General features: G+C 42.7%; 1 protein-coding gene across 1 annotated transcript; it reads right to left on the bottom strand.

The window, feature by feature from the left end:
• On the bottom strand, nucleotides 532-4,167 carry LOC8055826 (eukaryotic peptide chain release factor subunit 1-2). The gene is made up of 3 exons (XM_002439660.2): nucleotides 4,002-4,167; nucleotides 1,061-2,515; nucleotides 532-959 (listed from the first exon to the last, which is right to left on the bottom strand). The coding sequence occupies exon 2, from the start codon at nucleotides 2,484-2,486 to the stop codon at nucleotides 1,170-1,172; it is 1,317 nt and encodes a 438-aa protein (XP_002439705.1). The 5' UTR covers nucleotides 2,487-2,515; nucleotides 4,002-4,167; the 3' UTR covers nucleotides 532-959; nucleotides 1,061-1,169.

Genomic DNA, 12,972 nt, shown 5'->3' with positions numbered 1-12,972 from the left:
ATGGCTAAATTCAAGATTTAGCCAACTTCTAAAATAGAAAATCATGTAAAAAAACAAAAATCTCCAACAGTCTTTCTAATACGGCAAATCATATGGCTAGCGGAACATGCAAGCTATATTTACCATGCGAGAACTCCGGGATAGATGACTTGCTATTTTAGCAAACCAAATACAATAGCTGTTGGATTCTCTTTTCTCTCAAAAATAGCCAAATACTCTTCAGTTACTATAAGGGCGTCCTCAACAAGCGCGTGCAAGCCATTGATTTGCGTACATGGACAATAAAGAAATATTAAAAAAAACTCAGTGCTAGCGAGATGTTCGTCGATTTGCTGTGTCTGTGCTATGTGAGCTATGCTGCTAGACATTTATTTATTTCTTTTGGTTGCACTCCTCGCTAGCGATTTCATATCACCGTTGAGGACGCCCTAATATAAAGGCCCCATTTGTATGCCTAAAATTCTCCGGTACGGGCCTGTAACTAATTAATTAGGCAGGTTCAGGTTCACTTCATAGATATCACGCACGTCATAAAGCGAACATGCAACGCAGACTGGGAATGTAGAACACCAGGACTATAGAGTGCAAGCACACCACGACCTCAGTTCAAGAAATTCATCAACAAATAAAAAAAGACAGCTGCATCGGCAACGCAGCCGCTCAAACCAACCTTAACGACTAGGCCAACACGACCGCCTGTCTCACAGGCACTTTATTCACCACACTACTCTGGCACCGACTCAATATTAATAGGATGCTAGTTGATTATATTACTTAAGCTCTCCTGACCAACAGAAGGCACCCTCCATGGTTGATTCCTTGTAGCATCACCAGACTGCAAGCTCGGACCAACAGAGCAAGACACCGTCTCCAAAGAACCAACGTCACCACACTTCACACAAGCTTCATCATATATATATTCCATGTTGCTCAAACCTCCTTCCCTGCAGATCCCCCACCTGGAAATAAAAGATGTGTCAGTCAAGAGAAACAAACGAAAACCCAGTTGCAACATCAAGAAGAAAAACTTAAATTCTTCTCGATCGGCAACACTACTGACCATGGTTTCCTTGCACCGATCGTTTGGAAGTTTCAGGGTTCTGTCCCGGCGCGGCCCGGGCCAGCACAGGCTCCTCCCGGACCGGATTCATTTGAGTTTCGGCTGATTGCTATTCGAAGTCTTCATCATACTCCCCATCAGACAAGTCACCATCCTGGTAGGCACTGACATCGGCTGGGTAGCGGAGGATCCCACCGATCCCGCCAAATCCCCGGCAGAACTGAGAACCTTCCTGGGACTTGTTGGTGACAAACTCAAGCGAGCAGCCAAACTGGTGGTAGTTCTCAGCAAACCACTCCAGCAGCTGTGTGTTGTCAATGACCTCCAGATCTCCGGATGTCGCCGCGTCAGTAAAGTTGCTCTGATCAGCCTCCTGAGTGGGGTTCAGGTACTTCACAACTGTTTCTCCTGTGACACTGTTCTTGAGCTCATAACGCCTGACATCAAGGTTTTCCCACACAATCAGGATTTCTACAGCGCCCATTTCCAGGGCTGTCATGGTGTCCTCGACGCCAAGGACATACTTCCCTGTGTCTTGGCTTATCTCCTCAAAGTACTTCCCGATAAGCTTCTTTTCTTGGACAAACTTAACATCAGAAAGAACCTCAGCGGACATCTCGATGGCTTGGTTGAAGCCGCTGTCCCCACCATAAGACACGTCAATCATCTTGACTACTTTGGCCTGAAGACGCGGATCAAACATCTCAGATTTACCAAGTTCATTCTTGAAGTCAGCAGAACCGGCAAGAATAAGCCCAACGATGTTTGGCTGGTTGGTGGCAGGATTGATGAAGTATTGTGTCGCAAGCTCAGCAACCTTGCGCAGGTAATTGTGTCGCCTCTCCATGCGCAAGCGGGCAAAGCGGACTGCAGATTGCCCTCCTCGCCCATGCTTCTTTGGGAGATCAACACTGAACTTGTACAGAACCTCCCTGCTGTTTCCGCTCAGCGTGCCATACAGTGTTCCATTGCCATCCATGATTATGAAACCAAATTTGTCATCAGATGCCAGAAGCTCATTCAGTGCCTCAGTGTGAAACTTGTTGTCACAGAGATACAGGGAAGCATTAATGGGTCTAAATGGCTCAAAGTCAAAGGTAACCTTCTTCTCTTTGCCATCATCGGTGACAATGGTACCAGTATAGAGCACCAAGCCATTGGGGGGAACTCGACTGTAAAGCTTCAACCTCTGTTGAGCCGAGGTTATGGCAGCCAACACAGACTGTCTGTTGACTCTGCTCTTGATGTTTGAGGCAGTTCCATACTCATCACCCAGCATCTTAGTGACGCGTGAAATCTGATCACGAGGTGGCATGATGAGAGAAATCATGCTAGTGCCATTGCCCCTTGCAGCATCAAGCGCCTTGATTAACTTCTTGACCCTCCAGATCTCAATATTCTTGTCAGCTTCGTGTACCTCGCCCATCTTTAAGTGCTTAAAGGACCAGCCTTCACCTATGAGGCAGTTAGCAAAGTCAGAAAATGATAACAGCAAGTCAATAGCTAAAGTGGCACTAAAACACCAGACCGCATAGGGGCTTTTTATAGATGAAAAAACACTAATGCAGGTTTGAAAAAACACTAATAGCATACTTTCAACTTTAATCCAAACGAGTGTCCCAAAGAAAACATAATTAACAATGTGCCAGCTGATGCAATCATGTAATACACAGGTGGAAAATACAAGTTAAAACTGATTAAACAATGGCAAATTACCCCATAATATATGCAAGGCTGCAATATGCTAAGATGCATTAGTAAGTTGGAAAAGCCAAGAACAGAGAAATTGAAGGAAAATTCAGTCAAGAAGTGTGCACTCGTCAATGCCGCAAACACAAGCAACAATCGATAAATGCCCAATAGAGAAGCTAAGATTAATGACTAACTTAAAATCTTGATTTACGAATATTTTACGATTACATACTATATGCTTAACACATTTGTTTTAATTCATTTCCTTGGGTTTGTTCTATGTGAAAACAGAAAGGAAACTTTATTTGAATATAGGAAATAATCATAATCTGTGAAATGAAATTCTACACCAAGCATAGAGTAAAATCTTAGAGCCAGTTGCAGATTGCAACATAAGTGCACTGCATATTATCGCTTTTATTAGAAAGAAATATCATAATGTGAAACCAAAGAGCTTTAAATGTATACAAAAGTACTAAGCACACTTTTCAAATTGGAGAACATGATGGCATCACATAAAGAAAAATAAGCAACCAGGAGATATCTAGAAGGACACTTCATTAATTCCAACATCCAAAGTGCATATCTTTACTTAAACATCCATCTTTTTTTTTTTTTTTGGAGAGCACTTAAACATCCATCCTAACGAACTAGACCATTTCCACGGTTTTTCTGTTTCACTAAGCCAGCCACGTAAACAAACACAGAGAAGTTATGAATCTATCTACTTCACTAACCAAGCCATATAAACTAGATACACATGTAGACTCTGAATCTACTTCACTAACCAAGCCATGTAAACTAGATACGCAGATATTATAAAGGAAACCTGAAAAGAGCAGAGCACTCTGCATCACGATACAGTATTACACATGTTTCTTCATCAATCGTCATCGAGAGCAACCGCATGCGTATTTCAGAACAAAAGGTTAGATCAAGACAAAACAACCCATGCAGGTCCAGAAATCTTGTGAGGACTAGTCAGGCACAACAATCTGCACAAGATCCGGCGGACTGGCGCCCGCGCGTCCTCGCGCGCCTAACTGCTTTGCGGCGCCGGAGAACTGAGACCGAGCGGCCGGGGCTTCCCAATCCCGCGCGGCATCATCAGGAAAACAGATAATAATAAAAGGAAAATTACAGGCACCAAACCGCGATCGATAGTTCGATGTAGGGAGAACCACCGATCAAGCAACAAAATTACGACGACGAGGAGGACTAGTACACGAAGGCATCGAACGCATCGCACCTGAGCGGAGCGGGGTGGGGCGCGTGAGCACCGCGCGGGCGCCCGGCGGCGGCCTAGGGCTACCGATGGAGCGAGCAAACCCGCAGAGATCGCCTCGCCTGGCCTCCTCTATCCCTGTGCGTTCCGTCCGACGCGTGGCTCTGTGGGTGGCGGAGACGGCTTATATGGGATCGTCACGGGGAAGTGGAGGCCGTGATGGTTGCGAACTCTTGCGAACCGGCGTATGCGTATAGGAAGAAACTTTCGGGAACGGCTTCGCGTCCACGTGGTGCGTACACAGCGCGGTGCGCCTGCTAGGAGCGCTGATCTGTCCGAAGACAAATCTGCATCTAGCGCCCGAAGGAAAATAAAGTCTTAACTTTAACTAAGCGTATACTGAAAATACTAATACTTGCGATACGAGATAAATATCATTGAACTAATCGTGTTATATATTTTTATAGTAAATCTATTTAGAGATACAAATGTTGATATTGTTTTCTATAAACCTAGTTAAAGTTGAGATTAGTTGACTCTTTAAAATGCGAGATGAAAACTTATTTTGAGACAGAGGAAATAGGTGTTTCTTTCCTTTTAAGGAGTAAGTAAATACTCACTCACTGTGTACTAATTTATAGGTTGTTTTGGCTTTTCTAGATATATATATACAACTTTAATTATATATTTATATTTAGACATATCATATATTTAGGTACATGACAAAAAAAACTATGTACCTAGAGAACCCAACAATGGCCTATAATTTAGGATAGAAGGTGGTATTAAACAGGAGTTGTTAATACTCTTTGGTCTTGGTCTTGATTTTGTTCACACGTTTATATTTGCCTCTCGTGCTTTGGTTCTTTTTTTAGTTAATATTGCCCTCCTCGTCCAATTTTGTTCGCGCAGAAGGTTTTTTATTTTTTTATACAAAGATGTCAAAAACAAATAATAATATATAATATTTAGAGCATTTGACTTGAAATCTTCTTTGAGAAAGAGATTATTTCTATCACCAAGTGATTGACACAATTTTAATTAGTACAATACTTCTCTTATTTGATTAGTAAAAGTAAAACTTATCTTGTTGTACCCTTGTTCAACAAATTCCAAATAAGCAAAACATAAACTAAAACTTTAAGCAGTTAATTTGTAATTCAATATAGTCTATATGTATCAGTGTATAACATGTATAAAAATCAAATTAATAAATATAATGGTATGGGCGTTTGAACCCTTGACTCCTTCCTATCCTAATCCTAATCCTAAAGAATCGGATATTTCTACCACCAAGTTGTTCACTTTTGATTAGGAACAAAACCTATATATCTATCCATAAATATATCTATACAACATTATATGGTGAAGGTATTCTTGTAATTGTCTTTTTTTATTTTCCTAAGTGCCCCTCCACCCTCTATGTTCCATATGACCATATGTAATCCAGACTCATAACATCAGAACAACTCGCATCCAACAATGATACAGAGTTCGATATCAAGATATATTGGGTTCCATTGAATTGCATGGGCACATTTTGATTAGGAACCGACCTTATCTTATTATAACCTGATTCATCTAGGCCCAAGTAATCAAACCGGGAAATGAAATCTTGAGTAAATTATGATCTAGTATAGTCTAAATAAATGTTTTTACAAATTATATGCATGCTATAATCCTCAACGAGAAATATCATATGAAAAATCAAGAGACGTCTCTTATCGTAATGATCGACCATCCTTGACACATAGGTTCACTTCCACCCATTTTGTTTCTTCCTACTGTATATGCATCCACCACCTCCTCGTTCTAATTTCTTCTATTCTTTTTCATAATTTCAAAGCCAATAATTGCCCTTTGAATCCTTGACCCCTTCCTCAAGAAATAGAGATTTTTACCACCAATTTATTAATGCAATTCTGATTAAGAACACAAAACATATCTTGATTAGGATAAATTGGTGGTAAAAATCTCTATTTCTTGAGGAAGAGTGATTCCACCAACAAATATTGATACAATTTGATTAGGAACAAAACTTATCTTATTATTACTTGGTTCAATCTGGTCCAACTAATTTGTTAGTGTAATAAATAGATATATTTGTGAGCTATATGGATACACCGGTGCGATCCTTGACAAGGGCTAACATTGGTCCACTTCCGCCTGGGTCATCGGCATCCACTGCTCTTCCCATTTTAATTTCTCTTATTTTTTATTCTTTTCCTACAAATGCGAAAGCAAATAATAAACTTATAGGCCTTTGACCTTTGACTCCTTCCTTACGAGAAACATAGATTTCTACCACCAAGTTGTTAATGCAATTTTGATAAGGAACAAAAGTTACCTTATTATAATCTGTTTCAGCCAATGGTCCAACTAACCAAATCGTGACTGGAAACAGTGGTTGGACCTGCCGTGTGCGCGTAGCAGTGTAGCGCTTGTTACAGTGTGCGAGCGAGTACGAGGGAGCCAGCTAACTCCAGTTTCAACAACAACTCCCAGTCCCATTGTTTAGTAGTTCCAGAACGCACCAGTCCGAGCCAGGTGTCTCCTCCCAGTCCCAGGGCCGGACAAGCGTGCCAACACCTGGCCCCGCTGGTTGAGGGCATCAGATACGCGGACGCGGCGAAGAGTCGTAACGGGACGGGACTTCCAGCTGAGGCTTAAAAAAATTACAAAACTTTTTAGATCTTTCGTCACATCGAATTTTATTGCACATAAAATATTAAATATAGATAAAAAAAATAATTAATATATAGTTTATCTATAATTTATGAGACGAATATTTTAAACCTAATTAATTTATGATTGTATAATATTCTACGGTGTCTGTTGTGAAAAAAAAACAATGCCTGAGGCTGAGATCCGTAGTCCTTTGTAGCTTTTTGGCGGCCCTCTCGAAGGCTTTGTTTAGTTCACCTCGAAAACCAAAAACTTTTTAAGATTTCTCGTCACATCAAATCTTGAAGCACATGCATGAAGTATTAGATATAGACGAAAATAAAAACTAATTACATAGTTTGCCTGTAAATCACGAGATAAATCTTTTGAGTTTAGTTAGTCTATGATTGAATAATATTTGTCAAATAAAAACAAAAATGCTACAGTGCCAAAATCCAAAATAATTTTAAAACTAAACAAGGCCGAAGTTAAGCCTGGTAGTGTATGAGACAAATGTATGCATTTTGATTAGGGTCGTATTATATGGTTACGATTCTACTAGATATGTCTTTTTGATTCCGTCGAAAGTCGATTTTACAGTATAGGCGCTTATGACATCCCCTCTATGTCTTGAGGTAATGATTCCTCTGGCATTACGACCTTTATCACAACGGTGCCGTCCATGGATCAATTTATTTCGTGGATTGGATTTCACTTGTCTGTCTATGGTTCCCTTGCGTGTGTTTGGGATAGGTGTTTTGTATAAATGTTTCGCCGTATTATTAAGTATTCTCCTTTAGTTCGTTTCTCTATCCAGAGGTACCTAATCCTAAATTCGGATAGCGATTTTGATTACCCGAATTTAGATTAGGTAATTCGGATAATATACCTTAGTACCCAAATTACCCAAATATTTGTCTATATCTTTGTATTTATCATGTGTTGTTAGTTAAACATTAAAACTTACCAATTTATTAGAATATAATTCTCTTTGTTTGAACAAGTGACCGTAATATATTATTCTCTATAAAATGCTATTGAAATTCTATACAAATTGTTGTTGAAATTATATATAAATTGCTATTGAAATTTTGTGTAGTTCGTTATTTTCTATAAACTTAGGTAAATCGAGAATACCCGAATCCAAACCTGAATTATCAGGTACCCGAAATTAACTAATATCGGATAACAGTTTTTATTACCTGAATTTTAAATTACCCAAACTATCCTACACGAAAACCTGAAGTCCTGACCCACCACGCGGCCGCGGCTCCCAAGATATTTCCGCTTCCCAGCTCACAAGGCACAGGTGCGTGAGCGTGACGAGCCGAGAATAGGTACGTCTTTGCCTACTCCGACGCAACGCAACGTCCCAACCGTCTTTCGGTCTCTCCTCGAGCCATCACTTAGCCACGTGGACGTCATTTCTCCAATCTCGGGCCCAATGTGACCATTCGTCAGTCCGTCACGGGGTTTAAGCCATGTTTAGTTCTATTTTTTTTAGTTTTAGGTACTGTACTATTTTTATTTTTATTTGACAATTATTATTCAACTATAGACTAATTAGATTTAAAAGATTTATCTCGCGATTTACAAGTAAAATGTACAATTAGTTTTTATTTTCATCTATATTTAATACTTTATACATGTGCTACAAAATCTTATGTGACGGAAAATTTTAAAATTTTTTGTTTTTTGGGTGAATATAAACACGGCCTTTTAGTGGCTCTATGCATGTTTCCATCTGTTGCCAAGCAAATTAAAAAACAAAGATACACCAAATAAAGAGTCTATGTAAAACACAATTACTAGTAACGGAAATTTTCAAACAAACGATCTGGAAAACTAATAGGTTCATCTTCAAACGACATAGAAAGAAAAAAATTACTCTCCCCATACCTATAAAGAAAGTCACTTTGGACAAAGTTTGGGTCAAATATTAAGAATATAAATCATGAATAACTTTTGAGCTGTTGAGTTTGAAAATGTAAAAAATATATAAATAGATTTGTCTTGAAAAATATTTTCATAAAAATACATATACCACTTTTTGATAAATATTTTTATAAAAACAAAGAGTTAAAGTTAAGCTTTGAAGACCGTGTCGCTGTTGTAAACGACTTTCTTTATAGATATGAACAGAGTATAAACTATTCTAGTAAGATGTGCATTTAAATTTTTCTTAGTGGGCTCTAGCCTACCCCTCAACTAGTTTAGAACCTATAGCCAATCCAATCAACTAACTTGTAGCTAATCTAGAAAGGTAAATGCCACACAAGGTAAACACACTTTTGATATGAACATTGTCATTTGATATTATAATGCTTTCTAGTCCTTTGGTCTTGCCTTTACCATTATCACCAAATATTATGCTCCGAATTCATCACTATCACTTAAGTCAATTGAGTTGAACATCCATTGATCTCCTGGTGATATATTGAGTGCACCCGTTATCAAGCACCCAATCCCTTCCTCCGACCCTGTAGTTCACCAACAAAAGGAGATAGTTCTTTTTAGGTACCCAAACTTGCTTGGGTCCTCCAAGGTTAGTAAGCTTTTTTGGCACACAAATGACTTTCTTCTTTGAACCAACAATAGGTGCACCAACAAACTTAGCATAAACGCTATTTGTACCTTTGAAAAGTAAAATAGCAAGAATCAGACTTAATTAAAGATATGGTGTTAGTCTAGTTGTTGCAATGTTGTTCTAAGTGTCCAACTTGTTTGCACTTGCTGCAAAACCGACCATTGCTCCTCACAAATTGTGTTTGTTGAGTAACAAGGGTCACTTTACCTTTCTTGGAAGTATAGCTGTCGGGTACCATAAGTCGAGGTACACAAATTAAAACAAAAACAAAGGCCCAGTGCAGTTCTGAAAGGCTCGTAGGCCTTAATAAACGCTACTAGGATGGGCCGTGATGACTCCCCACCGGCCCAGGACGGGACTCAAGATAATAGGGATTCTCTCCGATTCGCTCGAACCCAAGCCCCGAGGGACGGAAGAATTCTCCGCCTCGCCCGACCCCTAGTCTCGGGCTGATTCTCCGCCTCACTCGACCCCTGGTCTCAGTTGAGATTCCCTACCCCCAGGCTTCCCACGCACGCCAGCCGCACTGTGGAGAGGACGCAGGGCACGCTCCTGCCCTTGCCATGGCAGGGAGAGGCGCTCACTATGCTATCTGCTCCCATCACTGCAGCAACTAACGCCTGCAACTATGCGTAAGCTGAGTCAAGAGGCATGGGAAACATCAAGTCTTAAACGATGTGGCCATTACGACCACCGCCTAGTCCCGGTTAAAGGAAGAGGCCTTGGAGAGAAGGCCATGACCCTCAGCAGGGCTCGGTAAAGCATAAACAGGGTCGGACGTCAAATCCACAGCGTTAGGGATGGCTCAGCACGATCAATAGAGGCCACCACGTCGCAACCACAGTCCTAGGAATGGGGCACCCCACCACTACAGTGTCAAGGCCATCCCTAGCCTATACATTAGTAGTAAACTATGCCACAGTACATGTAAACCCTGACTCCCCTTGTGACTATAAAAGGAGAGGCAGAGACACACCACAGGGGGCACGTTAATCACCACCATCACACAACAACACTTCGACACGCCACACATCACCTGCCGAGACCTAGGGCACATTTCCTCTCTCGCAGCTCACTTGTAACCCCTACTACGAGCACTTTGGGTGCAAGATAAAACAAGGCTCGATCCTCACACTAGACGTAGGGTATCGTCAGCCCGAACCAGTATAAATCTTATGTCCTTCTTGCATCACCATCTGGGTACAGGGACACATAAAATCACAATCACTCGTTGGTGCCTGGGTCACGGGTCCAGACACCAATAATTGCCAAGACCCTTGTTAAGGCAAAACCTTTGGCTCCAAGCATTTTAGCAAGTGGGCCTCATCGCCATAAGCCTTGCCTAGTGCATGAGTGAGCACCTCCTCGTTGAGTGTCTCATTTTCCACAATGAAGGATGAATTTACAAGTGAATCCATTGCCCAAAGGGATTGCTTTTGCTAGTGTTACAAGATGTATTAGGAGCAAAAATGAAGGGTCGAGATGGCGGACTAGAGGGGGGTGAATAGTCCTTTCTAAAACTTATCGCGCCGGCTAACCGAAACAAATGCGGAATTAAAACTATCGGTCTAGCCAAGACTACACCCCTCTATCTAAGTTCTCTAGCACCTTGAAAAGATCCTAAACAAGCAAGCAAGGTGCTACCTTAGCAAGAGCTCTCCTAACCAATTCTAGGAGCAAGGTCACACAAACCTATGCAACTAGTACTTTGCAAACCGGGGGAGCTCCTACACAAACTAGTGAGGCAAAGCGCACAAAGCCTAAGCTCACTAGCAAGCTCAATAACAAGGCAACTAATGCCAAATTAGAGAGCGCAACTTACTTAGCTACACAAACTAAGCAATGTGACTAACAAGGTTACACAAACCAAATTAGTCACGCAAGGGAACTACTTCTAGCTACACAAGCAAGAAGGTAACTAGCAAGCTACACAAGCTAACTAATTACAAGAGCAACTACACAAGCACAAATATATGAAAGTAAGAACAAGCTTGTGTTAGGGACTTGCAAACCAACGGGAAGAACAAAGTTGACACGATGATTTTCTCCCGAGGTTCACTTGGTTGCCACCAAGCTACGTCCCCGTTGAGACAAGCTCCAAGGTTGCCGCCGGTCCTCTTGCTAGTGGTGACCCGCAAGTCACACTCTCCCACGTGGAGTGCTTACCACAAGCTCTAGCACTTGACCCGGCCGGACCACTTGTCGCTCTTCATGTCTCGCTCAACTAGAGTTGCTCTTCGCGATCTCCGCGGGGTGAGCACCGTACCCCTCACAATCTCTTCTCCGGAGCACCGCACAATCTCCTTGCGTGCTTCGACGGAGTCACAAGCCACCAAGCCGTCTAGGAGGTGGCAACCTCCAAGAGTAACAAGCACCACCGGCTTGCAACACGAACACCTAGTGCCACTCGATGCAATCTCTCAATGCAACGCACTAGAATCGCTCACACAATCGGATGATCACTATCAAGCATATGTGAGTTAGAGGCTTCACTAGCACTCCCTAAGCATGGACACTAAGTCCCAAGGGTGCTCAGCATCAGCCAAGGCCGGCCACAACTTCTATTTATAGCCCCAAGGGCTAAACTAGCCGTTGCCCCTTCACTGGACCAAACACGTGGGCACCGGACGCTCACAGGGAGCCACCGGACGCTCAACACCCAGCGTCCGGTGCTCAGCTGACCGCCACGTGTCACTAGCCGTTTGAAGTGGACCGTTGCCGCCAACGGCTACTTCGCATGCGCGCCTGCACAGCACCACCGGACGATGGGCACCGGACGGTCCGGTGCTCCCCGGACTCGTGCGCAGAAAGTTTGGCAAACTCGCGACCTCACCGGACGCTAGGCACCGGATGGTCCGGTGCTCACCGGACTCGTGCGCAGAGAGGGTCGCCAAACAGCCCGCACACCGGACGCTGAGCACCGGACTCACTCCGGTGCGTCCGGTGCACTCTGCTGCACCGGACAGCACACCGGACGCTAAAGGCCAGCGTCCGGTGCCTCCGCGCTGAGCGTCCGGTGAGTGTTTCCAACTGAGAAACACTCCCGCGACTTCTCCAAATTTCCCACCGGCACAATAGAAAAAATACACTTATTTTTCTCAAAAGCACCGAATCCCGCCTCGCAAGCTCGGCGGGAGGGAGAGAGAAACCCACACCTCTCTCAACCCTAGGAACACCACCTCCTTTGTAAAGTGTGCCAACACCAACAAGTGTACACCACTATGTGCATGTGTGTTAGCATTTTCACAAACAATTTCCCAAAGGAGTTAGCCTCTCAAACTTGCCACGCTACTCGATCCTAACACGTATGCAAAGTTAGATCGCTCAAGTGGCACTAGATGACCGATATGCAAACAAGTTTGCCCCTCTTGATAGTACGGCCATCTATCCTAAATCCGGTCATAAACTTCTCTACACACCTATGACCGGTGAAATGGAAATGCCCTAGGTTATACCTTTGCCTTGCGCTTTCCATTCCATCTCCTCCAATGTTGATGCAACACATGCACCAACCAATCACTAAAAGATATGATCCACTTCATATCATCACGTGACCGTATTGGTTCATCGATCTTGACCTCACTTGCTCTTCACCGTTGCCTCGGTCCATCGGCGCCAAGTCTTGCTCAAGCTTCACCGTCACACGCGGTCCCTCGCTTCAAAGCCTCCGACTTGCCCTTCACTCTTGCAACCGGTCCATCAAGCCAAGCCTCATCTTGATCTTCTCCACCTTGGTCACATGAC

The sequence above is a fragment of the Sorghum bicolor genome, chromosome 9, assembly GCF_000003195.3.
Source record: "Sorghum bicolor cultivar BTx623 chromosome 9, Sorghum_bicolor_NCBIv3, whole genome shotgun sequence".
Taxonomy (NCBI): Eukaryota; Viridiplantae; Streptophyta; class Magnoliopsida; order Poales; family Poaceae; genus Sorghum; species Sorghum bicolor.
This window is presented reverse-complemented; position numbering and strand designations above follow the sequence as displayed.